The 27,329-nt window shown below is 42.3% G+C and overlaps 3 protein-coding genes across 10 annotated transcripts in view; 2 read left to right on the top strand and 1 right to left on the bottom strand.

Annotated features, from left to right (window-relative positions):
- Nucleotides 1-8,072: 8,072 nt before the first annotated feature.
- Nucleotides 8,073-11,294, top strand: hey1 (hes-related family bHLH transcription factor with YRPW motif 1). 3 transcript variants are annotated; one of them, XM_077591303.1, is made up of 5 exons: nt 8,074-8,540; nt 8,633-9,028; nt 9,112-9,195; nt 9,388-9,469; nt 10,372-11,294. In XM_077591303.1, exons 2-5 carry the CDS (start codon nt 8,867-8,869, stop codon nt 10,881-10,883), a joined length of 840 nt encoding a protein of 279 aa, XP_077447429.1. In that variant the 5' UTR covers nt 8,074-8,540; nt 8,633-8,866; the 3' UTR covers nt 10,884-11,294. The 3 variants fall into 3 exon arrangements, with proteins under 3 accessions (XP_077447430.1, XP_077447429.1, XP_077447428.1); XM_077591304.1 differs by having other exon boundaries at nt 8,073-9,001; XM_077591302.1 differs by having other exon boundaries at nt 8,074-9,028.
- An 801-nt stretch (nt 11,295-12,095) lies between these two features.
- stmn2b (stathmin 2b) lies at nt 12,096-16,754 on the bottom strand. Its single transcript, XM_077591305.1, has 5 exons — nt 16,554-16,754; nt 13,526-13,621; nt 13,292-13,464; nt 12,939-13,130; nt 12,096-12,848 (listed from the first exon to the last, which is right to left on the bottom strand). The coding sequence occupies exons 1-5, from the start codon at nt 16,570-16,572 to the stop codon at nt 12,789-12,791; spliced, it is 540 nt and encodes a 179-aa protein (XP_077447431.1). The 5' UTR covers nt 16,573-16,754; the 3' UTR covers nt 12,096-12,788.
- LOC144067486 (Y+L amino acid transporter 2) overlaps nt 12,928-27,329 on the top strand; it is an 18,788-nt gene continuing 4,386 nt past the window's right edge. The window contains exons 1-6 of one of the 6 annotated variants that reach the window (XM_077591300.1): nt 12,928-13,150; nt 14,358-14,428; nt 17,140-17,264; nt 19,268-19,450; nt 20,211-20,386; nt 20,472-20,614. In XM_077591300.1, coding sequence (XP_077447426.1) covers nt 19,331-19,450; nt 20,211-20,386; nt 20,472-20,614 — 439 coding nt within the window. In that variant the 5' untranslated portion in view covers nt 12,928-13,150; nt 14,358-14,428; nt 17,140-17,264; nt 19,268-19,330. Of the gene's footprint in view, nt 13,151-14,357; nt 14,429-17,028; nt 17,067-17,139; nt 17,265-17,403; nt 17,736-19,264; nt 19,451-20,210; nt 20,387-20,471; nt 20,615-27,329 lie in introns of those variants that run through there. The other 5 variants (XM_077591297.1, XM_077591296.1, XM_077591298.1 and 2 more) reach the window with 5 other exon arrangements.

Genomic DNA, 27,329 nt, shown 5'->3' with positions numbered 1-27,329 from the left:
ATGTATATATATGTATATATTTATATATATATATATATATATATGTATATAATTAGGCTTATTTCCTCGAGACTATTGACTATTTTAAAAAAATCTGTAGTGGTACACTTCACCCATAGGTGGCAGTGATGCATCATGTTGTATACAGTACTGGTTAACACCAAAAAACAAATTTGGTTAGGCGTTCATCCTTGTTTTTTTTGGAATATAAATAGATTGCATCTAAAGCTGATTTAGTTTTAATATGAGCTGAAAAAACTGCTTTTAGCTGCAGTGTCTTTTTGTTCAGTAAAGAAAAAAGACGCCTAATTTGCTTCTTTTTGGGTGGGGGGCTTGTATTACATCACAGGCTGCTAACACACTAGCATATTTATTTAAATTGATGATTACATTGTACTTTTATTTAGTTCGACCCTGAAAAGTCTGCAGTTATTTTCGTTCTCAGTATCAGATTAAGCACCCTAAGTATTTAAAATATACCCAGTAGTTTAAAGAATGTGTTGAATCTGTATTTGGGAAACGTGTGGGTGTATTTTTTTGTCCCCGTGTGTGTTTGTCTCTGTGTGTTTCTAAACATCTGCTTGGAATCAATGGTGTCCAAGTTAAGACTTTCCCAGCGTCACCGTCGGGTGGGAAAACGGCAGCCAGTGTGTACGTACCTGCGTTTCGGCGAGCGCGGGCGAGCGTGGGCGCACCGCCGCTATCCACTGTCTGCGTATGCTAATGTGTAGGCGTGTTTATCAGTGGGTGTGAGCACAGCTGGCGGGAGGCAAAAACATTCCGAAGAAAAACAAAACTATAAAAATATGCTTCAAGTTCAACTCGGCAAGTATGCACGTAAGGTTTTTTAGGGGGGTGGGGGGACGCCCATGACCTTTGACCCTTTATAGAGCGAGTGACAATGGCAAAAGTGTCGATATAAGAAATTATTACAACATAGATAAGCCATGAATAACATGGGAAGAAAAACACTCGCAATTGTATTAAAATAGAAAATCCAAAACACTGTAAAGTACGTACGCTTATTCAATGGCGGCCAATGAGTTCAATTACCTCATGAAAGGGTTCAAATCCAACCGGGTCACGTGCATCGAAGGCCCGATGGGACCGTGGATGGGTGGGGGGTTGGGGGGGTGGAGTGATATTTCTCACAGTCCCACAGCCAGCGCAGGAATGCCAAGCATCCCGCCGCGCTCCCAGCGGGCGGCGGCGGCGGCGGAAATCAAGGACCCGGCCGAATTTCTCCCTTTGAAGCCGAACTCGGAGGGAAATTGACGCACGTCATCTATTTGATGTTTGGCCTAATGACCGCTAATGGCGGCGCTAATTCGCCGCCTCGGGCCCAGGGGGGTAAAAGCAGGGCGGGGCGGAGCAGATAAGATAACAGGAACTTCCTAAGCGGGGCGCGCTGGTGCCGTTCAAAAGTCAACGCACGTGAGCTTACCTCTTGTCACCGATGACCAGTACAAGGTTACTGCTAGGGTGGCCATAGTGAACTGGGATAGGCCCCAACACCCCCGTGAGACTAAGCGCCGTAATAAATGAAGGAATCAAATGGATTTGGGTCCTCTATTAGCCAAAACCAGCACTTCGCTGCCACCAGATCCATCGCATGACCTCGCCATTTATAAGTGCGTTTTGCCAAAAGGGGGTCCCGACAGCTGAACACACCTACTTTCCCATGCTGTCACGGGTCAAAGGTCACGGGCACAGTTGTTCCACACACAAGGGTTGCGCTGTGCGCCGTTGACAATTGGGGTGGGGGTGCTTGTTGGGGAATGATTCCTGCGTGGATGCTAGCCTTAGCCGGCCTTGTCAGCTCTTGTGTTTGTTTAAATCACCATTGACCGTATTTGTGTTTTTCTTTCAAGTGTTGGCATTGAAATTTCAAAAGCTTCCTGCTTTTCTTGCAGATAAAAAAACCACAAGTTTGTGGCGGCCTGCAACCTTGGTAGCTTAAAAAATGGTTTAGAGCAGGGGTGTCAGACTCGGTCGGGTTGGTTCGCGGGCCGCGTTAACGTCAACTCCATTTCATGTGGGCCGGACCATTTTAGATATAATATTAAGATTTTTTTTAATAAATGGAACCCTGAATATTCAGTTTTTTTATAGATCTAAAACAATGTTTATTTTAGCTTTTTTTAAATATATTTTTAGATTTTACAAAATGATTTTTGAACTAAAAACACAGAAAAACATGATTAAGAAAATACACTTATTGATTTAAAAGGGGGAAAATCAGGAAATTTAATATACATCTATGCTCTTCATTTTAATTTGATCCCAAAACAGAAAGTCGGCACTCATGATTTACTTTCCCGGGCCACACAAAATGATGTGGCGGGCCAGATTTGGCCCCCGGGCCGCCACTTTGACACATGTGGTTTAGAGCCTTAACTCATTGGCAGCACTGGACGTCCAATTCATTTCAAGTGGGAAAGTTGGCTTCCCATTTCAAGTCGATTGGGCAAGATCCTTGGTAGACGTAAACACTATATCTGCCATTGCTAGATGTCCAATCCATTTCAAGTGGCCAACGATTTTTCTTCTTCTGGCCAGTATGCACCTTCCCACTATTTTAATACGGAAGTGTTGTATTGATATTTTAGTGCAATGGTACTGAACTTAAGTTAGTTTTTGTGCCAGAAATTTGTTGTCATAGATGAAATTTAGTGTTGCGCTACTTTTGATACCAACTGTGCATATTTTTGCACTTGACTTGTTTACTCATTGGCTGCCATCGGCAGCGCTAGACGTCCAATCCATTTCAAGTGGGAGGGCTGACAGTGATTGGGCCAAAGCACCCCCACGCAATTTCGACAAAAATGGCGTTTTCGAACTCCAAATGGAAGTTTCCAAAGCTATTCCCGTTATAATCCATTTGTAATTCCTAAAACCCAAAACATTCCTTCAAGTCGGCCTGGTGGGAATTGACTCATGACATTTCAAAGCCAAATTTCACGCCGTCACCCGGGCTCGTCTGTCGGTCTTTCGGCCGGCCGGGTGGGCGTCTCTCTCGGGCCGGTCTGTTTTCGCATCGTCTCCAATCATCTCGGCACCGAAATAGCTGTGAGACGAGAGCGCGGTCCGGCCGAGGGGCTTTCCGCCTCGTAAAAAAAACAGCACGCAAATAGACATAAAAGTCCAGCTTGTTGTAAAATAAAGAACCAAAGGGGCGCTTTCCCCCAACCCGTCAAAAGAAAAAAATGGTTCCCAAACAAAGACGTCAAAAATGAATTTGAAGTGGTACTGAAAAAAAAACAGATGTCAAGTCCACGCGGACTGGACGTTTATTGCCGTCCATGGAATTTGGTGACGCCTCAAATGCGTTTGCGCGTTGGTTGACGTTGGTGGTGAGGGACAAGAGAATTCTTTTGGACTGGGAGGGTTGGCGCTGATCATTTGATCTTAAGAAGAAGGAGTCATAAATTAGGTCAAAGGTCGGTGGCGGCCATGTTGCTAGGGGCGATGTTCCCATTAAAGGCAATGCGTTGACATTAAAGAAATCAGTTGGACGAGTTGTTGAAGTGTCGGCTTAACGTTTCTGAGGTCGAGGGTTCGATCCCAGATGGGTTATCACCGTGTCCCGTTTGCATGTTCTTGTGTGGGTTCTCTCCGGGTACTATGGTTTCCTCCCACATCCACCCCAAAAACACACACGTTGAATACTCTAAATTGCCCCTGGGGATTAATAGCAGTATTAATGATTAACTAGGATAGACCCCAGCACCCCCCGCCACCCTTGCGAGGATAGGTGGTTCATAAAAATGAATTACTGAATCATTTTCTTGGGCCGACTAGAAAAAAATGTGCCGTGATTGGCCTGGAATCCATATGCGGCGCGTCAATAACGGGCGTTGGCGTAAATCAAAAGTCTAGCGCGCATGCAAACTTGCTAAATTTGCGATGTCAAGTGTAGAAAAGCAAGAACGCAGGCGTCCGTGAGAATATTGGGGGCAGACCGTAGGATGTAGCGGCGTGCGTGACGGCGGCTGGCAGCCACGGACGCAGGCAGCTGGCAGCCACGGACGCAGGCAGCTGTCTGCTCCGTGCACTCGCGCACGCTCGTACGCTCGTACGCTCGTACGCTCGTACAGTGTGCGACTGTGAGAGCTCCCCCCCACGACTCTTTCCCATGGAAGGAAAACAAAGAGCAACACACATCAGCTGACCACACAGAACAAAACACACACACACACACGCACACACGCACACACACACAGGGACATTTTTCCGGATCGGTTTTCTCAATTCGCTACCAACAATAAGTCGTACTACAAATCACCAATTTTAGGTCCATTGATATATTGATGCAGTTCGATTGGTTTAATCAATTGATTTGATGCAATATCATGTACTCATTTAATATAATCAATTGCAACAAAGAGAAGCAAAGCATTTTGATGTAAAAAAAAAACATTTACCTCCCAATATAACGGTTATCTACATGTCGCCAATTTTATCAAGTACAACATGCCATTTGATTTTTGCATTTTGTTGTTTTGAACGCTAAAATCTTTGTTGTCTTTCCTCGTAGGCGCCGTCGTTTAGTGTCGGAGCGCCTTATTATCGGCCGAGTCTGGCCCGCAAGCACGCATGCACGCACGCACGCGCGCCGTCGTCACGGCGACGTGCGCGCCTGTTGTGAAAGAAGCGCGCCATCGATAACCGCAAGCGTCCCCGACCAAAAACCCCTACAAAGCAAGTATGTGCGGTCGCGGCTGTGTCAAAAACAGCGCTTCTCGTTGGGCCGTCACGTGACTTGCTGTCATTTTTCCCGACTTCAAACGCCGGATGACAAACGTCGCCGACATTAAAGCCAGGAAGACGACGTGCATATGCGGGATAATAACGTCAGAAAACGGAAAAATAAAATCTGCCATTGTTTCCAGTAAAACCAGGACAGGCGGGATGCCTTTGCGCCTTCTCCAAAATCAAGTACCATACTTGGACTTAGCTTGTAGTTTGATTGACGCTAGCAGATGTCCGTAGAATTCACTGAATTACACTTGAGTACATAAAAATAGTGTTAACATTCTACATCCAGAAAGCACTTCACCTCACAAGGGTTGTAGGGGGTGCTGAATCCAATTGCAGGGCAAAAAATGACGCTCACAAACAAATCATGTACAATTAGCTGATCCTGCATGTTTTGTGGACGTGGAAGGAAACCGGAGTACCCGGAAAAAAACCCACATAATCCTGCGGAGAACATGGAAACTCCACATAGGAAGGTCAAAACAAGGTCTTGAACCCTGCTTCTCAGAACTGTGAGATGGACTTATTTTGACTTGATTTTTAATGTATTTTTGAATTTGCTCACTTGCCCCTCCCGGTTAAAAAGGAATTATGCGTCGACTGCTGGGTACACGGTCGATTGGTCGCCGGTCTTTTGGTCGCCCGTTGTTGCGGTCCGGGCGACCAAAAGACCGGCGACCAATCGACCGCACACAGACTGCTGTCAATGGCAGCTAAGGATTTGAAAAAAAGATGTATTTTGGGGCCCTGAGTTCTATTATGGCGAAATGCGCATATGGGCCGCACATGTCCTTTCAAGAAAAGCCAAGCGTGGTTTTGACGCGGCGCTCGCCGTGGCACGCCAATCACAATCCGACGGGATTCTCGTCATTCTTTTTTTAAGTTGCCTTTTCCGCAACGGGCCCCCACGGACGGGGGGATCAGACATGGCAAGCCCCCGCTAATAGTCGGGATTGTTGGGAAATGTCCGTGCCCAGGGACTTTTTTTAACTTCAACATTTTTCAAAACATCCAACGTTTAAAAATGATTTTTTTTAAATGTCCTTTTTTAATTCTTGCGTGTAAAGGATGACTCACATTTATTTCATCTTTTTAAATGATTTGAAAAATAAAATCATTTTCCTTAATGGTATATTTTTCATATCCTAATTTCCCTAACTCTTTATGATAAGTAGCAAAGCTCTCTGGCCAAATGAAATGCTGACAATCTCAAGGCGTGAATCTTTTTTATAAATATAAAAAATTAAAATACAAACCAAATGTTGTTGACATGTCGTCCTACTTTGTCGCTATTAGCTAACGTAGAGCAGCTTGGATGTTTTGGTTCCCAGGAGCTCGTCACGCGCTCCGCCGACGTTCCCGTCACAGCGGCTGACTCCTGACCCGTCGCCATTAGCGAGGTCAGAGGACCGCCGACCCCCCTCGCCGCCGCAGGGCGGGAATTTTTTTTCCTAACGCCGTTCCCAGCGTGTATCTCGGGCCAAGTGTCAAACGTTAAAAGCTGTCGTCTATGTTAGGACCCTACCCAAGATGGCTACGCACGCTGTCATGAAAAAAGATGATGGCTTTCCAATCCATTGTGTGGCGTCCAATCATCCTTTCAATGTGACTTTTTCACTATTGTGTAGTGCTATGTATCCAGATATGATATTTGATAGTCAATACATAGATACTCAGTCTTTGTTTTCACACTATCCAATAGAAATTTTTGTTGTTGTTTTTGTTTAAATTTGCTAATCGGTTAGTCAATTATTTTAATGGCTGTTAAAATTCAAAGTTATAGAAAATAACTGTGATTTTTCTCCAAAAGTAAGCGGGTCAACTTCCGCAACATCTAACAAAGCCAAAAGGGGAACCGACGTGGGTGAACAATAGCGCGCCGGCGACCCCCCCGAAGGCACCCAACCTTCACAATACTGGTGACACGCGCGCACACACAATAGCGGGGTGTCGCGCACGTCGCCGTCAAAATTAGCCGCCGCTTCCTCTTGCCGTCAGTGGAGACTAGCACCACCATTTTTTTACAAACAATGAGCGGCCTCCACGAATTGTTTTCAGGTCGTGAACATCTGCATGCAGGCGCTTTAGCATTAGCATGTTAGCATCCGCAAGCTTGTTGCTTCAACATACTTTTAATTTTAAGCTCTAACAGAAGAATCGGTGGATATTTGCTATTTGCAATGACGACAGTCAACCTCTTTGATGCTAATTTCCAAGGTAAAAAAAGTTTGGCTGCCTTTGATGAAGAGTACTTCTTTTTTTAAAGGCGGTAAGATGCGTGGAAGTAGCCTTCGCCAGAAAAAGCAGCTTCATAAAGCAAGTGTCAGACGTCGGGCTTCCTGCGGCGACGTTAGCCATCGCCAGGCAGACCGCTTAATTAGCGTTAGCCGGTTTTAACGTTTGGGCGACTTCCTGAACGTCACTCGTCGTCGAGTTTGAACGTACTGGCTTTTTACGAGGAAGTCCAAAGCAAAACAAACAAGCTGCCAAGTAAGATAGGAGAGTCAAGACAGTCAACTAGCTTCATGCTAACTAGCGCTTCATATAAAACGCCATATATGGTGTACAGATTGGTTCCCGCCGCCAAACTTTTATTTATTGCATCACTGCAATGGAAGACCTTCACACAACAACCTTTCACAATAAAATCTCATCATGTGTCATGGCTAACCTTGAAGCGTCCAAAATAAAAGACAGCCAAGATTAGATCCAGACGCCGAAACCGCCATTGTTTGGAATGCAATTTGGGTTGGTGGCCTGATTTGCAGACAGAGGGTGGGGATTTTGTGAGGGTGGGCAACCCTCACCTTCAAAGGGCGGCCCGACTAATCACAACATGTGACGAGACGGCCAGAACAAAGAGGAGGGGGGGTTAGAAAATAACAGCGTGGGAACTCTGGCTTAACTTGAAATACAACAAACGAGCTCAATGCAACTCAAAGTACCATCTTCTTCCCACCCCCCATGACACGCCCAACCACCCCCTTTCACCACGCACACCTGTGTTTATTCCGACAAAGGTTTCAGGTTGCATCGCCACTTTTTTGGGGGTGGGGAGGCCATTCTCCTCCAGTTTAAAAAGTCTGGACGTGTATCAGCGTCAGTGGCAGCACCCGAGTTATTATTTCGCTCCCCTGGCTGTGGTTTACATTGTGCAATCTGCAGGGGCCCCCCAGTGCGGTAACACGAGACCCCTCTTGTATACAAACACTCCAGTGGGGCTGTCAAAGAACATGGCGTCATTGCATTGCATTGAGGGGGAGGAGAAGGAGGAAGCTCCAGGGTCGAGCTGGGGGTCGGGGAGGGTGGGGGTGATGGGGGTGGCCGGGGACGTCTGGGCCGGTCGCCCGGCCGGCCCGCCGGACGGCCCGGTGGATGTGTCTGTATTGGATTACACGTTCACACGGCGGCTCGCAGACCGCCCGTCGCCCCGCCGACCAATTGCTCCATTCAGAGCAGCGCCGGAGGAGACGGCCGCGGTCTCTGATTGGTTATCGGCGTCGGCCGGGGGGAACTTTCCCACGGCCCAACGCGTGCTGACAGCCGGCCAAGCACCGGCGCGCCGCCGCCGCCGCCTTGACAAGCACGCACGCACGGGATGAAAGGGGAGGAGCCAGTTGCACTAACGGAACAAAAAGCTATTGGACCGCTCTCAAAGTCTTTTCAAAGATCGTCTCTTCAAAATTGACGCCTCACTCGTGTAGTCACGAAAGGGTTTTTAGGCTGTTTATAAACGCATTGGATGCCTTCGACGTCCCAATGTACGTCCAACTACCACTCAGGTAAGAAAAACGTCAAACTTGGTGTTATTTTTTTACTGCGATTCATTCAACATTTTGCCTCACAGAATTTCCTCCATGTTGATAAATTTCAGGTGGCAACGTGATGCATTTAAAGTTGTAGTTGTCTAGCAGGAGGATTCTCCCCCAGAGTGAGACGTCTTCTCGTTAGCCGTCAATCAAAGAGCCGCGCCGCTCTCTGATAGGCCGCCTCCCGGAAGACGGCCCCGCCTGCCCTCCCTCCGTGAAATGACACCGTGGGAAAGGCCAGCGAGACTCTCAGTCGCCCCGGTGGAGCATTACCGTCCCTTCCCTTCCGCGAGGACGACATGAAACGCAGTCATGACCTCAGCTCGTCCGACAGCGAGCCGGACGAAGCCGTCGAGGTGGAAAAGGACAGCGGTGACGAGAAGGGACGCCCAGGTTCGCCCCAAGCTCTCGGCTCCCCCGACACGTCCACTCAGGTGCAGGCGAGGAAACGGCGTCGCGGAGTGAGTCCCACCCGACTTTGAAAATAGAGCTAAAAATGGACACATGGTTCTAAAGCACGTTTTTATTTGTCTTTTATGAACAGATAATCGAGAAACGGCGTCGTGACCGGATCAACAACAGCCTGAGCGAACTTCGCAGGCTGGTGCCCAGCGCCTTTGAGAAGCAGGTGTGTTTTTGCGCGGCTGTGCCTTTAATACCAATCAATCGCTTCGCAGTTTGATGACGTCACTCCGAAACTCACATTTTTAACAATCGATACTAGAACAAAACAAAAAAAGAAAGCATAATACGTTTGATACTACGCCAATACAAAATTTTATTTTTATTTATATTTTTTGGTGTTTCCGTACAATTTTAGGGTTCGGCCAAGTTGGAAAAAGCTGAGATTTTGCAGATGACTGTGGACCACCTGAAGATGCTCCATGCTGCGGGCAGCAAAGGTACATTTACAGCTCTTTGGCTATTAACTCGGAACAAAATACATCATAAAAATACATTTGATCATAAATCAATAAAACAGTTTCTTAAGAAAATGAATACTAATGCCATTTTTCTGAATTAAAGAAATATGCAAATAATGCCCCCAAAATTCAAAATAGAGAAAAAAGCTCATAATTTACTATTCTCAAATTCTTTGTATACCAGCATTAAACGAAATCAAATGGTATTAAAATGAATATATAGAGGAATACATTATTTGCCGAACACAAAAACCATATTTTTCCCACAATAAAAAAATTTATATATACCCTTATATTTATAAAAAATTACAAATATAGAACCTCATGTAAAAGAAATGCCAAATTTTATCAAAATTAATTAAATTGTGAAATAATGTGTGTGTGTATATATATATGTGTATATATACATATATATATATACACATGTGTATATATATGTGTATGTATATATATATATATATATATATATATATATTTCATGCAACACGCTTATTTATGTATTTATTTACTAATTTATAACCTATTTTTTCTGTCTGTTTTCACCCTCTTGCTACTGCGACAGTGAATTTCCCTAGTATGGGATGAATAAAATGATCTAATCTAATCTAAAAGAACAAACAACATATTTTCCCTACACTAAATGGATACAAAATAAAATAAATTAAAAAAATACATGTGAATTATTTACAATAAATACCTGTAATGAAATATTAATACAAAAAAAAACTAATACCAAATTTAATTTTGGCGTCGCCAACCTTCCCCATTAAAAAGGATCGTATGTTAAAAGAAGGACCAGGGAGAGAATACGTCAAGTCTCAAAATCGATGTCGGTGCCGCCCTTCCCATCCTAAATGGCCTGGACGTGTGATGATTTTCAGGCTTTTTTGACGCGCACGCGCTGGCCATGGATTACCGGGGCCAGGGTTTCCGCGAGTGCCTGGCGGAGACGGCGCGCTACCTGAGCGCCATGGACAACGCCGACCCCCTGCGGATCCGGCTGCTCTCGCACCTCAACAACTACGCCGGGCAGCGCGAGGCCCGCTCGGGGCCGGGCCACTTGCCGGCCTGGGGCTCCGCTTTCGTCTCGCCGCTGGCCCGCCCGCCCCCGGCGAGCGAGCGCCCCCCGTCGGCTTCCTCGTCACCGGAGAGGCGGAGCGCCGGCGCCGGTGCCGCCCCTCGCTCGGAACACTCGCCCTCCTGCGTACGAGCCCCCCTACCGCACCCCGCTTTGGCGTCCCCCGTGACGACCAAACACTTCCTTTCGGCGTTCCCTTTCCCGTTTGGAGCGTTTCCGCTCATCGCCCCCTCCGTGGGGCCCCCGACCCAGACGGCGCCCCCTGTAGGCAAACCTTACAGACCTTGGGGCATGATGGAGATCGGGGCTTTTTGACCCAATGACTCGCAATGAGCTGGACTCAGTCTGCCTTCTTTCTTTCTCACCCACCCACACGCGGGTGTTAAACTCACGGCCCCGGGGCCAGTTCTGGCCCGTCACGTCATTTTGCGCGGCCCGCCAAAGTAAATCGACGTCATTTTTCCTCACTCAGATCTTTTCTAAGAAAGTTTTGAATTAGAGGGATTTTTTTTATATACATATACATTTTTTTCATATTGAGAAACGTTTTTTATTTAAAGCAAAAAAAATAATAATCATGTATCCATTAACTCATCGTTCGATCCCGGTCAAATAGAATTGAACATTCATTGGCGTCAATGGCGCCGAAAAATAATACGTTATTGTCGCTGGTACTTCATGACCATTTCCTTTAATAAACATGCTTTGATGAATCAAACTGTGAAATGGGTGGACTTGTGTTTGTTGTTTGTTTGGCACGCAGGAAGCCATTTAATAGAAGGGGATTTCCACGACACCAAGACGCCGCCGATGTGCTTCGCGTGGGAACAAATGGAGAAGATGAGAGTGGTCGTCTACTTAGGTATACCTGCATCATCAACACCAGTTTGTTTACTTTTGAGCTAAAGTTAATTAGAAGTGGGCACTGAACTACATTAAGGAAAACACACTTTTTGAGGAAAAACCTCTACTAAAATAGCTATTGTGGTTGAACAAATTTTGCTGAAGAAATTAAAAGTCTGATGCTATTTATCTTTAGCTCGGCGGTGGTTAAACGTGCAAAATAATATAGTTTAGGGATTTATAGTTAGTGTTCACGTTAGTGGTTCATTATCTATCTTGAAGACTTGTATTTTGTCGCCGCCGTGTGGCTCCCAGGCGTACTGCATTTCAAAAGCGTATATTTGTAACAATAAACACCCAATGCATTTCAAAAGCGTATGTTTTTTAACATAACAACGTCCAAATAAGCATTTATATTTTACTGTCGTTTTTAAAGCAAAGAATAGTTATCTTATTGTAGATCGGTGGTTGTTTATAATATCTATCACGGTGGTTATTTTCCCATAAATATTGTCTTCTTGAGAACTTGATCTTTGTCGCCGTCGTTTGGTTACACGCAGTACCGCAGTTGAATGAAATAGCAAGTGAAATTGAATGGGGGAATAAATTGTTGTTTTTTCCAAAACCTTCAAGAAATTCTCTACAACCAATCCATTTTTTTAAAACAAATCAAGCATAAAGCTATTCATTGAACCCCAAATCTTTATTAACCACAGTTTGATTGACAAAGATGTACAGTAATGCAGAGTAAGAGAAAGCGGGTCACTCACACATACACACGAATGGAAAGAGTCACATGACACGGCACCAACCAATAGGGTTCAATCTCAGGCGTGGCTCCTCCCTGCTAAAAGTGGGGGCACGAAGATGGGGTGAGGGAGGGGTAGGGTGGGGTTCCCGGTTTTGGTTTCTGCTGCCTTGCTAATTGCTAACTAGCTGTGTGCTATGCTAAATGCGGTGTGACCAAGGAAGAAATCGGGATGCTATGCTATTTGAGCCTAGCATGAAATGCTAATTGTAGGGATGAAAAGGGGTGGGGCGGGTCTCGCAAACTCAGCACAAAAACACCTAAGCCACAAAAAAGCCACGCTGCAATCAATACTTTGAGTACCGTATATAAGAAAAAAAAGAAGTATTTACACCACCGTTGTCGTTTTCTGGCAATGGGGCTTCGGGGGGGGCGGTTAGGGGGGGAGTGGTTGAATTGAATGATTAATGACACCCTCTAAAACCCTTCCATGTGTGAGCGCCACCGTCAGGATGCCATGTGGAGACCAATGAAGGAACGGGAAGGTGTGGTGGTGGTGTTTTTCCAGACTGGGTGGGTGCACACTGGGACCCTGGGGAAGGGATTCAGGGTAGGGGGGTGCAGGCGCCTCATGCCAGCACCTCTTCTTTCAACTCCTTGTTCCTGCGCACCTCTTGAGCGTGCACCTCCTGGGAGGGGGGGTAGGAGAAAAAAATAAAGTCAGCAGGTTTCAGGTTTGAGTCCAAAGTCGAGATGACGCATGTTTTTTGAATGCAGACCCTCTGATGGAGGCGCTCCATGAGCGCGCCGATGTGGGCCTGCCGGTTCTCCTGGATCTGCTCCATCTTCAGCTGCAGCTTCTCCTCGGCCATGCGGCTGAAGTTGCTGTTCTCCTCCATGGCCTTGAGCAGAACGTCGCGCTCGTGCTCTCGCTTCTCCGCCAGCGCCCGCAGAACCTGCGCCTCCTGGGACTGACACGCCACACGCACAGGTGAGCGAGCGCTACGCCCAATGGAAGCCACTAGAAATTTTTTAGGGCTGACTTTTAAAGATTCAATTCATCCACGAAATACGAGCGCGATAGTTTGACCGTCGACGGCAGCCCACGAGAAACAAAACAAAATGCCCTTACTCTCCTGCGGTCCTCGGCGGCCTCCAGCTTCTTCTGGATGTCATCCAGGGAGATGTCCCTCTTTGGGGGCGAGGTGACGGCGTGGGCGGCGTCCGACACGGGCGACGTGGGCTTGAGCAGCACCTCGAAGGCCTGCCCCGAGGCGCGCTTGTTGATGGGCTTGATGTCCAGGTCTGCCGGAGACAAAGGCGCATCACCCGGGTGGGGGGGCCCGGAGGGCGGGGTTTTGCTTACCCTCAAAGTCGCCCAGGGTGGTCTTGCGGACGTCGGGGTAGAGGCAGGAGCAGATGAGCGAGAAGACGGAAATCTCCTTCATCTTCTCCTTGTAAGCTGTTGGCACAAAACGCGGCGGAGGGAATGTCATTAACCCGCTCGGATGACGTTTGTCGTCGCGCGTTCAAAAGATAAAAGAACCGCTCGTGGGGGGTTGATTGTCGTCCTTTCTTTGGGGGGGTCTTTGATATCCGTGCATTATTCATTCATGCAAGACCCCACCTCCCTTTTTTTTTATTACTTGGGCTGTCAGATGTGGGTTCTGTAAATAGCGTCAACTGGCTAATGCATAATCATGAGGCTACATGGAGAATATTAGCATTCGCATTCAGCGTGTCTGATTTACATGAAATCCATAAGGTATACAAAAATGGATGCAAAACTCATTTGGAATGGCGATTCTGCCTGAGTTGAAATCCCTCAGAGTGAACAATAATCACAAAATCTTATTCCTATTGGGCTGAAGGGCAAATAGGTGCTAAAATGCTAATGTGGGCAATAGTTTCAGATTGATTTTTCTCTCTTTACAAAACAGCAAGTGACAACTGTAAATATTACTTAGGTTACTGGGGCAATATTTAATCATATTAAGGTATTTGATTTATTTAGTGCTTTTTACAAAAACTGCATTGCATAGTATAATTTGTTCTCTTTTTAGTTGGGAATTTTCTTTTAGAAAAGAGTTTGATTGATAGATTTATTTTTTAATTGGTTTGAAACATTTGACGTCTCCGCTTGCAGATCTCGACGGCCTCCCTGAATTATTGCTGATGTTTTGTTTTCTTCTGTGCAGGTGACTTTCCTTCTGACAGATAACGAAACCGCAGCTAATAAGGACGCCAAAGATATACGCCAAAATGTCAGGTAAGAAAAAGACCTTCAAAAATCACTCTGAAAAAAATGACATCATTTCATATTCTCAACCTGGATAAATGGACCTTTGACTCATTGAAAAACGTCTTTGAGTGCCCACGGCGGAAATCCAATTTAGATTTGCCGATTTCCCGTCAATGGGTCCACGGTTGATCGGCAGTAACGTTAGCCGGCCCTCCTTCTGATCGGACGCTCGCACTGATGTCATCTCTTCCCCTCCGGCCACCTTTTAAAAAGCAATAGTCATCTAAGCTCGCATGGGCGTGCGCGCCATTGATTAGTGCACCTCGCTGATGAATGCGGGCTTGTGACGAAAAAAAAATAGCCGGAAGGTTGAAAAACAACTACGCTCGGCCTTCTCGACCACACCCCATTAGGGGGGAAAAAACATGACCCCAGGGCCGCTATTGACGGCCGTCAAAGCGTCATCTTTTCGGACTGGGACGAGAGCCAATGGAACGACTGGTTCAATGTTCTTGAACTAAATACTAAAGAATATACTACTTGTTATAAACTAAGATGCGCAGTGAGTGAAGTCATTGCTCAATTCTTTTTGGAGACGAACTATCCCGTCCTTTGTATTCGTCCAAATTTTTTAGGATTTTTTTGATCATTTATCGCTGTCAATGGCACTAAAACTGAAATTTTAATGAATATAAAATACATGTTGTTAGGGCTAAAGTGTGTATTTTCCAATTTTGGATGATATTTGTGAGATAAACATTATTGTAGAGACTGTACTTATTGGAGAGACGTCTAAAACCAAATATTTTTTCTTCAATGCTTTTATGCCAATCATATAAGACACGGGTTTCAAACCTAAAGACCAGGGGCCAATTGCTGGCCCGAGGACAATATTTTGTGGTCCGTGTTTGACATCTAATTGTTATTTTTAATTGAAGGATTCGATTTGGGTGGGGAATTAACAAGATGGTAATAAACAAATAACAAATCAGGTTAATAAAACATGGGGCAATAAAAACGAATATAAATCAATGAAACCCAAAAATCCATTTCAAAAGCTGTCGCACAAAACAAAAACAAGCAAAGATGAATTCAAATGCGCCCATGTGAATTTTGCTCTGTTTTTTTTTCAACGGGCTGTGACGGTAATAGACGTCCAATCCATTTTAACTGGGAGGGGCTAGAAGGTTCTATCGCTTCGACTGAAATGAATTGGACGTCTACATCCGTCAACAGATCCTTTCAATATTAATTTCCCTCGTTTACTAACTACCATAACATATACTCTCGCAGTGAACAAATTACGCTAAGCAGTAACTTGTGAATATTTGTCCACCGTCGTCACCGCTTAAAAAAATGAAGGCCAACCCAGTCACAGTGCTACATTAGTACAAAAATCATGCAATATTTTGGGTCAAAATGAGGCGGATAATAGAGGGCGGTGTCCAATAAATATAAAGGTTGAGGCGCCCTTCTTCCACGTCTGTCTGCGCGCGCCCCCATCCATCAAGCGCTTTTTCAAGCAGAACGCCAGACGCCGCGTTAAAGGAAATTGCTAAATGGATGAGACTGGCTGGCGTTGACGCCGCCAAGGCCTCCGAGGCGCCATTCCAGACCCGAGCCCTTTGATTCCGTGGCGTTTTAGCCCAAAATTCAGAAGACTTCTCCGCGTCCCGGCACAATAGAGAGCACCGTGTTGTCAATTAGGCGGGTGGGCTCGGGGGAGAAGAAGCGAGGCGGGGTGCTGGAAAGGGTGGTGGGGGGGGGAGACACCGGCGATTGTTGGGTGGGGTCGCTGGCTCTGCATTATGCTGCGCGGCCGTGACTCAGGCGATACGGGGCAGGTGGCGCAATGCCCGAATAAGGGGGATAAAAATACGGCAAAAACGATAACTTCGCCTCTCTTGACTCCGATTGAAAAGAAATCTAGGTCACCCCGAAGCTCCCGTCTCGCTCCGATGATCAATGGGGAGGCGACGGAAGCTATTGTGCGGAATATGAAAAAAAAAAAGGGGCAAAATGCGTTCATGTGCACCTTTCGGATGCGCAATACGGCCAAAATCCGCTCGCACGTCTACATCCTTTTGTGCTATACGGGCGTCCTCAAATGGAAGGGCGGGACTCGTGGTGGTTGATGGTTAGAAATTCTTACCGATTGCGGTCTTGGCCATTTGTGCGGCGGGCGGAGGAGGAGGAGGACGCGGATGCGGATGCGAATGCTGCTGATGCTGCTGCTGCTGCTGCTTCTCGGGGATGGACGGGCAGGACTGTCGCTGAGGCACTGAGTCAGCAGAGAGGAAGAGGAAGGGGGGCTGCCGGTGCGCCTGCTGCTCCGTTATCAGCGACAGGAAGCAGGTGGCGGGGGTGCGCCCGTGGACCCGGACCTTTCAAAATAAAACAAAGGACTTTGTTTGCTTCCACCTACTGGAAGAGACAGCATTGCAATTCGATATAACACACTATGTATAGGTCACTGTCTTAAACGGGGCTTGAGATACAATTAAAAAAAACAACAACCATTTTGGAAAATCATTTCATGAAATCTTTCAGTGCTATTATTTTTTAAATGAGTTATTTGTGGTGGTTGGGGAGTCCGCCTCACAGTTCTGAAATCGATGGTAGTAGCCCTCCCTGTGTGGTGTTTGCATGTTCTCCCCAGGCTAGTGTAGGTTTTCTCTGGAAACTCCACATCCCCAAAACATGCAGGGTAGGCTAATTGTATGCTAATTTGTTCCTAGGTATCAGTGTGAATGGCTTTTCGCCTCCTTGCACCCTGCGATTGGCTGCCAACCCATTCAAGGTGTCCCTTGCCTGGTGCCCGTGGTAGGAAGGAAACGGCTCCAGCACCCCCGCGACCCTAGAGGTAACCGGTACAGAAAAATAACGAATACATGAATTTTATAAACACATACATTAAAACAATACCAAACGGCGATTATTCATTAGTTCACTGCTAACGATTTAATGCATTAATTTGCGTTTTTCTGACTGCGTACTACAAGGGACTAACCTCACCTTCGGCGGAAGGAGGTAAAATTACGAGTCGAAGCCCAGCTGTGCAACAGGATAGCACGTGGCGACGCATATCCCTCCGCTTGATTTCCCGGTGCGCTGGTTCGCGTTTATTTGAGGGTCGTTCTTGATTTACGAACCATGTCACGACTTAAAGTTCGTTATCTACGATTTGTTTCCTGCTAAACAAGTTGGAACGTGACTAAGCATCTTGCGTGAGCCTCAGTGTGGAGGAGGAGCATAAAGCTAGCTAACTACAGATGTGGACTAGTTGACGTCGTCTTCAAGACGCCAAGCGACTTTCCTCCTGTTGGACTCCTAGGTATGTTTGTATGATTTATTGTAGACTTCATCGCATTATGTCTCCGTCCTCGTCCATAGACTGACACTTTATTCATTTTGTTACACCTTAAACGCCTCGGGCGAGTCGAAGAAGACAAGTCGGAAGATTTTGGCTGGGCTAACATCGGCAGCATCCTCTCGCATTAGCATAGAGAGTCGTGCTTAGTGTTAACTCCATTCAAAATGTTCGCGGTTCTCTGTCGTTTATTGTTGACGTCACGGCGAGGTCAAAGGCCGAGATTGTTTACCGTTTTTTTCGCTATCGGCTTTTGCTGTTTGTTTTTTTTAGGGGTGGAGGATGACGTCATTAGGCATCCAAGACCATGGGGAGTTGTTTCCGGGTTTTTTTTTAAGGGGAGTCATTTATTTGGGGAAAATTGATTATAATGGAAAGATACAGTTGTATTTTGAGATCATTTAACAAATATAGTATATTTAGTAATGAAGAAAAGCGTCTAAACAAACAGGTTCCAAAATGTTAACTCGTTTAAAATGTTCTACTTTTCCTCTCAATTTGTGACAGCAAAATGTTGACAAAAATACTAATTCTACCTCAGAGTTTTCTAAAAAGACATCCAATTTTTAACATTCAACAACATCACTTGACATATTTACCATGTCACATCAAGCTTCCAGCACACTCTTTGAGGACATGTTAGTATTGGCAACAAGTTGACATTTGTGGACACTTGCACGTCAAGAGCGTGTCAGAATAAATAAGGGAAAAGGTGACTAGTGTGTTGGTAGTTTCGCTAAGGAAAAAAAAAAAGTCAGGTGAGGGATCAAATGTTCACGTGTAATGTCCATACAGTCACATTCCTGAGGGGGTTAAAAGGTGATGGGATTAAAAAAAACAATGGTCACTTGACCAAGTCAGATTGACGGGATTACCTTGGGAAAAAAAGTGCATTTCTAGAAGGACGTTTGTTTGTTAACTCATTGGCTGCCGTTGATGAATCAATGGCCCTTCATTTGTTCCCTCCCAGTCAAAATGATTGGATTTCTGGCAATAGATTATGATGGTTATCTGCAGCCTGAGATGACCTTTTTTCATTCATTCATTTTCCCTACCGCTTATTCTCACAATGGTCGCAGGGGGTGCTGGAGCCTATCCCCAGCCCATCGGAGGCCACAATAAGAGAAACAAGCAATCACTCAGAGGTAGGGACAATGTGTTCAACGCTTTGGGATGTGGGAGTCAACCGGCTTACCCGGAGAAGACCCATACAAGCCCGGGGAGAACTTGCAAACTCCACACAGTGAGGTCCGGTCCTGGGATCGAACTCTCGGTCTCAGAACTGTGAGCCCCATGGTCTTAGCGCTCTCCCACCAGGGCGTGCCTTAGATGATGCCTCTTCAATGGCGGTATTAATTTACAGAAGTGAACGCCCATTAATCAGAAGGTCGTCTAACGTGTATTCCCTTTCTCACTCTCATTCTGTCTTTGTCTCTCTCTCTCCAACCCCCCATAAACCCCGCCCACTATTTGACGCCCCCTCCCGTCTCCAGCAGCTTCACTCGAGTTCTTGGTCGCCAGCCGGCGGCAGTCGCCCGGGAGCCCGTCAGCCCGTCACCATGGCCGAGCAGGACGCAGATTCTGGCGGCGTGCGTCTGAAACAGGAAATTTCCCTACTGCACGGCGTCTGCCTCATCGTGGGCAACATGATCGGCTCCGGCATCTTCGTGTCACCCAAGGTAACGTAAGGAAAGATGGCGCTAAATCACGCCAATCGCCGTCAAGAGATTGCGCGACTTTACAGATTTTAGCATTCCGGCAATTAAACATTAACTGCACTGTTCAAACAGAAGGGAAAAGATTTATGGGGCTGCTAATGTCAGCTCCCATTTCAAGGGAATGGTATAGGTCTACTTTTATGGCTTTGACCTATATAAGAGTTGTCATTTTTTTCTGTGAAAATATTCCTACGTGAGAGGATAAATAAAGCCATGAAAATTGTTCCCACTTGAAAATAACACTCACGGAAAATTTTCCTAGTCCAAAAAGCTGACTTTTAACAGATTTCTGGACAATCATTTTTAAAAAATATTTAAAAAAAAAAAAAAATGCGTTCTGAAATTGATGTGCATCGACCTCATGTTTTACTGGAAAAAAAATGAATGTAAAATTTCAGGAGTCCCCCCCCCCCTTTTAAAAAAGAAAAAAAGAAAATATATTTACGTTGGTTCATTGGCCCCTCCCAGTCAAAATGAATTGGACGTTTAGTGCCGTCAATGGCAGTCAAATAAGTTCAAAATCGACGCAAGTTGGGAGTTTGACGTCGCTGCCGTAGACGAGTAGATTTTCCACGCTGTGGCCCGTGTCACATATCGCACGCTGTACAGAAAATGCAGTAATGCAATACAGTCACACTTTTCTGGCGAGCTGAACTCAAAAGTGGCTCGGAACCAACGACGACTCAAGTTTAACCCACCGCGCTCCCTCCTTTCGCCGCAGGGGGTGCTGTTGCACACCGGCTCCTACGGTTTATCGCTGGTCATCTGGGGAGTGGGAGGCGTCTTCTCCGTCTTCGGCGCCCTGTGTTACGCCGAACTGGGGACCACCATCCGTAAATCCGGGGCGTCCTACGCCTACATCCTGGAGGCATTTGGGAGCTTCTTGGCATTCATCCGGTAGGCAGGGCCGCCGACACAACCGGTCTGACGCGTGGCCGTCGCGGCTTACCGGTTTACCTTTTTTTTTTTTTTTTTTCCTCAGGCTGTGGACGTCTCTGTTGATCGTGGAACCGGCGTGCCAGGCGGTCATCGCCTTGACCTTCTCCAGCTACTTGGTTCAGCCCTTTTTCACCACATGTCCCGCCCCCTATTACGCCGTCCGCCTCATCGCCGCTGCCATTATAGGTGGGTTCTGAACTTTTTTTGTCCTTGCACGTGTATGCGGTAATTTAGTATTAAAAAGGGAAAAAAAATCCAAAATTGTAGGATTGGCATCGGGCGATACCACGCTAAAAATTCATAAATTGCACTGGTCTCTCAAAAGTAGTGGCTTACACAGTACTTAAAAAAAAATATATATATGGTAAATCAATGTGTACAAAATGACAATATTCGTTTATTTTCACCATGATTTTCATTACAAAAAAGTGCGGCATCACATGAAGTAGATTTACCGTATTTTTCGGACTATAAATCGCACCAGCTAAAGAATGCACAATGAAGGGGTTAAAAATATAGATCCATATAGAAAAAAAGCCTTACTATACTATGTCGTTTTTAAAAAAAAAAGCCTTACTATACTATGTCGTTTTTTAAAGAAAAAAAAGCCTAACTATACTGTCGTTTTTTAAGAAAAAAGCCTTACTGTACTTTGTCGTTTTTTAAGAAAAAAAGCCTTACTATACTATGTCGTTTTTTAAGAAAAAAAGCCTTACTATACTATGTTGTTTTTAAGAAAAAAAGCCTTACTATACTATGTCGTTTTTTAAAGAAAAAAAGCCTTACTATACTATGTTGTTTTTAAGAAAGAAAGCCTTACTATACTATGTCGTTTTTTTAAAGAAAAAAAGCCTTACTATACTATGTCGTTTTTTTAAAAGAAAAAAGCCTTACTATACTATGTCGTTTTTTAAAGAAAAAAAGCCTTACTATACTATGTTGTTTTTAAGAAAGAAAGCCTTACTATACTATGTCGTTTTTTTAAAGAAAAAAAGCCTTACTATACTATGTCGTTTTTTTTAAAGAAAAAAGCCTTACTATACTATGTCGTTTTTTAAGAAAAAAAGCCTTACTATACTATGTCGTTAAGAAAAAAGCCTTACTATACTATGTCGTTTTTTAAAGAAAAAAAAGCCTAACTATACTATGTCGTTTTTTAAGAAAAAAGCCTTACTATACTATGTCGTTTTTTAAAGAAAAAAAGCCTTACTATACTATGTTGTTTTTAAGAAAGAAAGCCTTACTATACTATGTTGTTTTTTTAAAGAAAAAAAGCCTTACTATACTATGTCGTTTTTTTAAAGAAAAAAAGCCTTACTATACTATGTTGTTTTTTAAGAAAGAAAGCCTTACTATACTATGTCGTTTTTTTAAAGAAAAAAAGCCTTACTATACTATGTCGTTTTTTTAAAAGAAAAAAGCCTTACTATACTATGTCGTTTTTTAAGAAAAAAAGCCTAACTATACTATGTCGTTTTTTAAGAAAAAAAGCCTTACTATACTATGTCGTTTTTAAAGAAAAAAAGCCTTACTATACTATGTCGTTTTTTAAAGAAAAAAAGCCTTACTATACTATGTTGTTTTTTAAGAAAGAAAACCTTACTATACTATGTCGTTTTTTAAAAGAAAAAAAGCCTTACTATACTACGTCGTTTTTTTAAAAGAAAAAAGCCTTACTATACTATGTCGTTTTTTAAGAAAAAAAGCCTTACTATACTATGTCGTTTTTTAAGAAAAAAGCCTTACTATACTATGTCGTTTTTTAAAGAAAAAAAGCCTTACTATACTATGTCGTTTTTTTAAAAGAAAAAAGCCTTACTATACTATGTCGTTTTTTAAGAAAAAAAGCCTAACTATACTATGTCGTTTTTTAAGAAAAAAAGCCTTACTATACTATGTCGTTTTTTTAAAAGAGAAAAGCCTTACTATACTATGTCGTTTTTTAAGAAAAAAAGCCTTACTATACTATGTCGTTTTTTAAGAAAAAAAGCCTTACTATACTATGTCGTTTTTTAAAGAAAAAAAAGCCTTACTAAACTATGTCAATTTTTAAAGAAAAAAAGCCTTACTATACTATGTCGTTTTTTTAAAGAAAAAAAGCCTTACTATACTATGTCGTTTTTTTAAAAGAAAAATCCTTACTATACTATGTCGTTTTTTAAGAAAAAAAGCCTAACTATACTATGTCGTTTTTTAAGAAAAAAAGCCTTACTATACTATGTCGTTTTTTAAGAAAAAAAAGCCTTACTATACTATGTCGTTAAGAAAAAAGCCTTACTTATACTATGTCGTTTTTTAAGAAAAAAGGCCTTACTATACTATGTCGTTTTTTAAGAAAAAAAGCCTAACTATACTATGTCGTTTTTTAAGAAAAAAAGCCTTACTATTCTATGTCGTTTTTTAAGAAAAAAAGCCTTACTATACTATGTCGTTTTTTTAAAAGAGAAAAGCCTTACTATACTATGTCGTTTTTTAAGAAAAAAAGCCTTACTATACTATGTCGTTTTTTAAGAAAAAAAGCCTTACTATACTATGTCGTTTTTTAAAGAAAAAAAAGCCTTACTAAACTATGTCGTTTTTAAGAAAAAATAGCCTTACTATACTATGTTGTTTTTAAGAAAAAAAGCCTTACTATTCTATGTCGTTTTTTAAGAAAAAAAGCCTTACTATACTATGTCGTTTTTTAAGAAAAAAAGCCTTACTATACTATGTCGTTAAGAAAAAAGCCTTACTTGTACTATGTCGTTTTTTAAGAAAAAAGGCCTTACTATACTATGTTGTTTATTAAGAAAAAAAGCCTTACTATACTATGTCGTTTTTTAAGAAAAAAAGCCTTACTATACTATGTCGTTTTTTAAAGAAAAAAAGCCTAACTATACTGTGTCGTTTTTTAAGAAAAAAAGCCTTACTATACTATGTCGTTTTTTAAAGAAAAAAAGCCTTACTATACTATGTCGTTTTTTTAAAAGAAAAAAGCCTTACTACACTATGTCGTTTTTTAAGAAAAAGAGCCTTACTATACTATGTCGTTTTTTAAGAAAAAAAGCCTTACTATACTATGTCGTTTTTTAAAAGAAAAAAAGCCTTACTATACTATGTCGTTTTTTTTAAAAGAAAAAAGCCTTACTATACTATGTCGTTTTTTAAGAAAAAGAGCCTTACTATACTATGTCGTTTTTTAAGAAAAAAAGCCTTACTATCCTATGTCGTTTTTTTAAAGAAAAAAAGCCTTACTATACTATGTCGTTCTTTAAAGAAAAAAAGCCTTACTATACTATGTCCTTTTTAAGAAAAAAAGCCTTACTATACTATGTTGTTTTTAAGAAAAAAAGCCTTACTATACTATGTCGTTTTTTAAGAAAAAAAGCCTTACTATACTATGTCGTTTTTTAAAGAAAAAAAAGCCTTACTAAACTATGTCGTTTTTAAGAAAAAAAGCCTTACTATACTATGTTGTTTTTAAGAAAAAAAGCCTTACTATACTATGTCGTTTTTAAGAAAAAAAGCCTTACTATTCTATGTCGTTTTTTAAGAAAAAAAGCCTTACTATACTATGTCGTTTTTTAAGAAAAAAAGCCTTACTATACTATGTCGTTAAGAAAAAAGCCTTACTTGTACTATGTCGTTTTTTAAGAAAAAAGGCCTTACTATACTATGTTGTTTATTAAGAAAAAAAGCCTTACTATACTATGTCGTTTTTTAAGAAAAAAAGCCTTACTATACTATGTCGTTTTTTAAAGAAAAAAAAGCCTAACTATACTGTGTCGTTTTTTAAGAAAAAAAGCCTTACTATACTATGTCGTTTTTTAAAGAAAAAAAGCCTTACTATACTATGTCGTTTTTTAAAAAGAAAAAAGCCTTACTATACTATGTCGTTTTTTAAGAAAAAAAGCCTTACTATACTATGTCGTTTTTTAAAAGAAAAAAAGCCTTACTATACTATGTCGTTTTTTTAAAAGAAAAAAGCCTTACTATACTATGTCGTTTTTTAAGAAAAAGAGCCTTACTATACTATGTCGTTTTTTTAGGGGAAAAAACCCTTACTATACTATGTCGTTTATTAAGAAAAAAAAGCCTTACTATACTATGTCGTTTTTTAAGAAAAAAAGCCTTACTATACTATGTCGTTAAGAAAAAAGCCTTACTTATACTATGTCGTTTTTTAAGAAAAAAGGCCTTACTATACAGACGCTCCCCTACTTACGAACATTCAACTTACGAACAACGGTACATACGAACATGTCTGCAAATTGCGTTTAAGTCCAAAAATGTTCGCAAGTCCAATTTTGTATTTCGCGCCTTTTTCGGAGTAGTACTTCTTTCTGCCGCTAATACCGACGCCTGGCGCTGTGAGAGCTCAGCTCACCCAGCATCTACCTTCTTCTTCGTTGCAATGCGGAAGTGCCTGAATGTATCTCCAGTGTGCAAAGGAACCTTTTTCATTTGTATCATTAAATATCTCATGCATCCAATATTGAATATGGTTGGTAAAAAGCTAAAGGCTTCTATTGAGGGAGTTGCAAGGAAGAGGCAAGCCATTTCATTTGAAACGAGTGGCAATAATAACGAAGCTTGATGCGCGTGAGAGTGGTAAGTGTTTCACGGGCAAAAAAGACCATGTATAGTAAGGCTTTTTTTCTTAAAAAACGACATAGTATAGTAAGGCTTTTTTTCCTAAAAAAACGACATAGTATAGTATAGTATGGCTTTTTTCCCCTAAAAAAACGACATAGTATAGCATGGCTTTTTTTCTTGAAAAACGACATAGTATAGTATGGCTTAACCCCCTAAAAAAAGACATAGTATAGTATGGCTTTTTTCCTTTAAAAAACGACATAGTATAGTATGGCTTTCCCCCCTAAAAAACGACATAGTATAGTATGGCTTTTTTCCCTAAAAAACGACATAGTATAGCATGGCTTTTTTTCTTGAAAAACGACATAGTAGAGGAAGCCTTTTTTTCTTAAAAAACGATATTGTATAGTAAGGCTTCTTTTCTTAAAAAATGACATAGTATAGTAGGCTTTTTTTCTTTAAAAAATGACATAGCAAGTAAGGCTAAGAGAGTCGGAGAATAAATGTGACTTCTGATTCTTCACCTTCTAGTTGTTGCTGTGGTCCACTGGCAAAATCATTGGGTCAGAACATGAGGCGGGAATCAGGAGTGAGTTCAATTCCACTCGTTGCAATTCTCAAATTGTTTATTGAGGTAATGAAAAGGATAAATACAACTTCCAACTTTACAGTGGTGCAGTGGCAAAGACAATGGGTCAGAACTTCAGGTGGACTCAAGTTCAAATCAGAAGTGAGTTTGATTCCACTCTTTGCAATCCTCAAATTGTTTATTGAGGTAATTAAAAGGATAAATATAACTTCCAATCACATCATTTCAGAAAACACAAGTTCAAATCTGGAGTGAGTTCAAGTCCACTCTTTGCAAATATCAAATTGTTTATTGAGGTAATGAAAAGGATAAATATAACTTCCAGTCACATCATTTCAGAAGTCACTGTGGTCCAGTGGCAAAGTCAATGGGTCAGACAGACCTCAAGTTAGTTAGTTTGACTGCCATGTGGGAGACTGGGGTTCGAATCCCGCTCTCGTTTGACTGATCACTACACTAGTAGTTCAGTAAATGGGTAATCCTTTTTTCATTCAAATAAAGACTTAGTCATTTTTTTCAGCAAAACAATATTTCCGGTCAGCCTTCGGCTGACCGGAAGACAGTTGGGAGGGGGGATCCCTGGTGGCGTTCGACAGTCGGCCTTCGGCCGACTGCCGACGCCACGCAGTCGTTGACTGGCGACACCGGGACGTGAACCACCGACACCCACGTCGCAGGCAGGTGACTTACCCACTGCACCACGAGGCGGCCCGCCTATACATGATTGGAAGTTATATTTATCCTTTTCATTACCTAAATAAACAATTTGAGAATTGCAAAGAGTGGAATTGAACTCATTCCTGATTTGAAGTTGAGTCCACCTGAAGTTCTGACCCATTGTCTTTGCCACTGGACCACAGTGACTTCTGAAATGATGTGATTGGAAGTTATATCTATCCTTTTCATTACCTAAATAAACAATTTGAGAATTGCAAAGAGTGGAATTGAACTCATTCCTGATTTGAACTTGAGTCCACCTGAAGTTCTGACCCATTGTCTTTGCCACTGGACCACAGTGACTTCTGAAATGATGTGATTGGAAGTTATATCTATCCTCTTCATTACCTAAATAAACAATTTGAGAATTGCAAAGAGTGGAATTGAACTCATAAAACCCTTACTATACTATGTCGTTTTTCTTTAAAAAACGACATAGTATAGTAAGGCTTTTTTTAAATTAAAAAAACGACATAGTATAGTAAGGCTTTTTTTCTTAATAAACAACATAGTATAGTAAGGCCTTTTTTCTTAAAAAACGACATAGTACAAGTAAGGCTTTTTTCTTAAAAAACGACATAGTATAGTAAGGCTTTTTTTCTTAAAAAACGACATAGTATAGTTAGGCTTTTTTTCTTAAAAAACGACATGGTATAGTAAGGCTTTTTTCTTTTAAAAAAACGACATAGTATAGTAAGGCTTTTTTCTTTAAAAAAATGACATAGTATAGTAAGGCTTTTTTTTTCTTAAAAAACAACATAGTATAGTAAGGCTTTTTTCTTTAAAAAAACGACATAGTATAGTAAGGCTTTTTTTCTTAAAAAACAACATAGTATAGTAAGGCTTTTTTTCTTTAAAAAACAACATAGTATAGTAAGGCTTTTTTTCTCAAAAAAACAACATAGTATAGTAAGGCTTTTTTTCTTAAAAAACGACATAGTATAGTAAGGCTTTTTTTCTTAAAAAACGACAAAGTATAGTAAGGCTTTTTTCTTAAAAAAACGACATAGTATAGTTAGG

Source organism: Stigmatopora argus, chromosome 21 (assembly GCF_051989625.1).
Source record: "Stigmatopora argus isolate UIUO_Sarg chromosome 21, RoL_Sarg_1.0, whole genome shotgun sequence".
Lineage (NCBI taxonomy): Eukaryota > Metazoa > Chordata > Actinopteri > Syngnathiformes > Syngnathidae > Stigmatopora > Stigmatopora argus.
This window is presented reverse-complemented; position numbering and strand designations above follow the sequence as displayed.